The sequence below is a fragment of the Cervus canadensis genome, chromosome X, assembly GCF_019320065.1.
Source record: "Cervus canadensis isolate Bull #8, Minnesota chromosome X, ASM1932006v1, whole genome shotgun sequence".
In the NCBI taxonomy this organism is placed as follows: Eukaryota; Metazoa; Chordata; class Mammalia; order Artiodactyla; family Cervidae; genus Cervus; species Cervus canadensis.
In genome coordinates, this window is record NC_057419.1 from 51,372,042 (window position 1) to 51,376,581 (window position 4,540).

The window sequence follows — 4,540 nt, forward strand, 5'->3', positions numbered from 1 at the left end:
TTGCCAACTTTGTCAAAGTTTCTTTTAGGGTCCGATTCATTCTCTCTACCTGTCCTGAGCTCTGGGGATTATATTCGCAATGTAACTTCCATTTCGTCCCCAGAGCTTGGGCCAGCCCTTGTACAATCTGGCTCACAAAGGCAGGTCCATTATCAGAGCCCATAGTCACTGGCAGCCCATACCTAGGCACTATCTCCTCTAAGATCTTTTTAGCAACCACTATTGCTGTCTCTCCCTTAGTGGGGAAAGCTTCTACCCACCCCGAGAAGGTATCTACCAGTATCAACAGATAGCGGTACCCATACTTGCCTGGCCTTACCTCGGTGAAATCTATCTCCCAATGTTGCCCTGGCTTTTCCCCTCGGTACCTCGTTCCCGAGTGCTGCTTCTTCTCTGCCCTCATCAGCTGGCACGCTTCGCAGGCTTGAATTATCTCTCGTACAGTTGCATTTTGTCGAGGGAACCTCAGGCAGGCCGTCTGGAGAAGTGTTAGGGTCTTTTTTTCTCCCAAGTGTGTAGTTGTGTGCAGGTGTTCACACAGGTGACGACCCAGGGTGGCAGGCAAGATCAGGTTGTTGTTTTGGTCTCGGTACCATCCATCTTGGTCATCTTTCTAGAGGGTGGTATCCTTGTTGATCCAGGCAAGATCAGGGAGGGAATATTCGGGAACTGGTGGCAAGGTCCCCATACCAGGGGGTGGAAGTCCCACGGCTAATATGGGGGCGGCATAGTCCCGGCTAGCCGCTTCTCGAGCGGCCGCATCAGCAGCACGATTGCCTCGCGCCTTAGGGTCTTCTCCCTTCTGGTGACCGGGGACATGTACTATAGCTACTGCCCGGGGTAGTTGGACAGCTTCCAAAAGCCTGCGAATCTCAGGCAGATTGTTGACCTCTTTTCCCTCAGCTGTCCGAAATCCCCTTTCTTGGTATATGGGACCTTGAATATGGGCAGTGCTGAAAGCATATCGGCTGTCAGTAAAAATGGTGACTCTCTTCCCTTTGGCTTGCTCCAGAGCCTGTATTAGGGCAATCAATTCTGCTTTTTGTGCAGAAGTGTTTGGGGGTAGTGTCTCAGCCCATATCTTCTGCCCTGAATCATCAACTATGGCGGCTCCCGCCTTCCTTTGCCCATCTTTTACATAACTGCTCCCATCGGTGAACCATACTAGCTCACTGTTGCTTAGGGGTACATCAGTTAAGTCTTTTCGTGCCGCCAGGGCCTCAGCCAGTATCTCACTGCAATCATGGAGAGGGCTGTCCTTCTCTGGGTTGGGTAGGAGCGTGGCCGGATTTAGGAAGCAAGGGGTCTGAAAACGCACCCGTGGGGCATCGAGCAGCAAGGCCTGGTAGTGTGTCAAGCGGGCATTGGAGATCCACTTACCCGGCGGCTGCTTTAAAACCCCTTCCACGGCGTGGGGGTGTAAACCGAGAGTTGCTGTCCATACGTCAGCTTGTCAGCGTCGCGGACGAGGAGGGCTGTAGCTGCAATGATGCGAAGGCAAGGGGGCCACCCAGCGGCCACCGGGTCTAATCGCTTCGAAAGGTATGCTACCGGCCGCTTCCATGGTCCCCATTGTTGAGTCAAGACCCCCTTTCCTATTCCTTGCTTTTCATCTACAAACAGCTGGAATGGCTTATTTGGGTTAGGCAGGGCAAGGGCTGGGGCTTCTAGTAGGGCCCGTCTGAGTGTCTGGAAAGCCTGTTTCATTGGCTCAGTCCAAGTCCACTTTGGGGTCTCTTTACTTCCCTCATATAAGGGCCGGGCCTTCTCAGCAAACCCCATAATCCACAGTCTGCAATATCCAACAGTCCCCAGAAACTCTCTCACCTGGCGGGGGTTTTTGGGCTCTGGTATCTGCAATATTGTTTCTTTCATGGCCTGAGTTAGCCACCTTTGCCCCTGCCTGATCTTATACCCCAAATAGGTGACCTCTTGCCGGGCTATTTGTGCCTTCTTTGCGCTAGCGCGATACCCCAAGATGCCTAGGGTTTGTAATAGGTCCCCAGTGGCACGGCCGCAAGCTTCCTCTGTGGTTCCAGCCAACATAAGGTCATCTACATATTGTAGCAGAATGACCTCTGGGTGGCAAGCCCGATATTCATAGAGGTCCTCACTCAGAGCCTCATTAAACAAGGTAGGGGAGTTCTTGAACCCCTGTGGGAGGCGGGTCCAAGTTAATTGTACTACCGGTTGGCCTTCCCCCTCAGTCCACTCAAAGGCAAATATCTCCTGGCTCTGGACTGCCAGGGGTAGGCTGAAAAAGGCATCCTTCAAGTCCAGCACAGTGTACCAAGTGTACTCAGGCAGTAAACTGCTCAGGAGGGTATACGGGTTAGGGACAGTTGGGTGTATGTCACTCACCCGTTTGTTGACTTCTCGCAGGTCTTGGACAGGTCTGTAATCTGTCCCCCCTAGCTTCTTCACCGGCAGTAAGGGGGTGTTCCAAGGGGATTGGCATCGCCTGAGAATTCCGGCCTCCATGAGCCGTCGAATGTGGGGAGTGATCCCCCGCCGAGCTTCTTGGCTCATAGGGTACTGTTTCACCCTCACAGGAATTGCCTCGGCCTTTAGCTCGATGACGACCGGATGTCTCTGTTTAGCTAGTCCCATTCCTGCTGTTTCTGCCCAGGCCAATGGATATTTATGGACCCACGGTTGTACATCTAGAGCTATGGTCTCTGAGGACTTAGGCGCAAAAAGTCTGTATTCATCCCTTAAGGCTAGGGACAAGACATGTATCGGTTGTCCAAGTCCATCCGTGACTGACATTCCCCCGGGGTCAAAATGGATCTGAGCATTAACTTTAGTCAACAAGTCTCTTCCAAGTAGAGGGGCTGGGCATTCTGGTATCACCAAAAACGAATGGGACACCTGGTGGGTCCCCAGATTTACTTTCCGTTCTGTGGTCCAACAATATCTTTTTGTTCCCGTGGCTCCTTGCACTAAGCTGGCTTTCTTAGACATTGGTCCCAGTTTTTTATTTAAAACAGAGTGTTGGGCGCCAGTATCTACCATGAAGCCAACGGGTTTCCCCTCCACATGTATGGTTACCCAGGACTCGGGGAGGGGTGCCGAGTCTCGACTCCCCTAGTCACTGTCTTCCCCCGCATATAGAACTCGAGTTCCGGGGGCGATTTTCTCTCTCTGGGTCATTCCTCTCCTTGAGTCCCTCTTAGGGCACTCGTTTTTCCAGTGCCCCTGTTCTTTGCAGTAGGCGCACTGATCCTTCTTTAGGGCCTGCCTTTTTGGTTTTTCTTTTTCTCCCGTCCGGGGGTCTCGAGGTTCCCTCAATTCTGTTCCGGCCTTTAACCCCGCAAAAAGAATCTGGGCTAGCTCCTTCTGGTTCTTCCGGTTTTCCCTCGCCCTATGTTCCCTCTCTTCTTTCCTGATCTTTTCCGCTAATTCCCTTTCTTCCCGCCGAATTCGCTCTTCCCTTTCTTCTGGGGTCTCCCTATTATTAAATACCTTTTCAGCTACTTTCAGTAAATCCTGTATTGTCTGTTCTCCTAATCCCTCTACCTTTTGTAATTTCTTCCTAATATCTGGGGCTGCCTGATTCACAAACGCTAACAAAACTGCAGCGCGTGACTCCTCAGCCTGGGGGTCCATAGGTGTATATTGCCTGAAAGCTTCCATCAGCCTCTCTAGGAAGGCTGCCGGGCTTTCAGTGGGCTCTTGCCTTACTAAATTTACCTTTGCCAGATTTGTCGGCTTTCTTGCTGCAGCCCGCAGGCCAGCCATTAGAGTCTGGCGGTACACTCGGAGACGCTCCCTACCTTCCACCCGCTCAAAATCCCAGTTAGGCCGCAACAGAGGAAACCCCTCGTCCACAAGATGAGGCTGGGCGGTTGGCCTCCCGTCGACCCCTGGTACCCGTTTCCGTGCCTCTGCCAGAATTCGCTCCCGTTCTTCCGTGGTAAAGAGCACCTGCAACAGCTGCTGACAATCATCCCAGGTGGGATTATGAGTGAACAAAATGGAATCTAAGAGGTCAATGAGGCCTTGGGGCTTCTCTGAGAAAGGAGGGTTTTGGGTCTTCCAATTGTACAGGTCACTCGTGGAAAAGGGCCAGTACTGATAGGTTCGCTCTCCGTCCGGGTTAGTTGGTCCCACTCGGACGGGGAGCACCTGAACAGTGGATGAAGGTAACTCTGGGTCCCCAGGGTCTTGCTTACCCCTATCTCCCTTTATAAAAAGCCTTCTCGCGGAGTCAGCTGCCGCCCAGCGCGTCCGCTGGCCCCGGCCTTACGGCGTGTGGCTCCCCCTTTATAAAAAGCCTTCTCGCGGAGTCGGCTGCCGCCCAGCGTGTCCGCTGGCCCTGGCCTTACGCCGTGTGGCTCCCCCTTTATAAAAAGCCTTCTCGCGGAGTCGGCTGCCGCCCTGCTTCCTGAGCACCGGTGTTATTATTTATCCTTCCCCTTTGTCCTGTAAGCGTTCCCTTCTCCCGGTCAAGGGATCCCGGACGAGCCCCCAGATGTTATGCCCGATGTCCGAATCCCCGAGCGGGAAGAGAGAGAAGGCTTCCAAGACAATGCAACTC

At 53.0% G+C, this 4,540-nt stretch overlaps 1 protein-coding gene across 1 annotated transcript; it reads right to left on the bottom strand.

Annotated features, from left to right (window-relative positions):
- Nucleotides 1-497: 497 nt before the first annotated feature.
- Nucleotides 498-3,984, bottom strand: LOC122435912 (the record flags this gene model as incomplete). The annotated part of the gene is given in 2 exon segments (XM_043460018.1): nucleotides 498-1,419; nucleotides 1,422-3,984. Coding segments are annotated over 2 exon segments (3,369 nt in total), but the record flags the coding sequence as incomplete, so codon positions are not given.
- Between the last annotated feature and the right edge of the window lie 556 nt (nucleotides 3,985-4,540).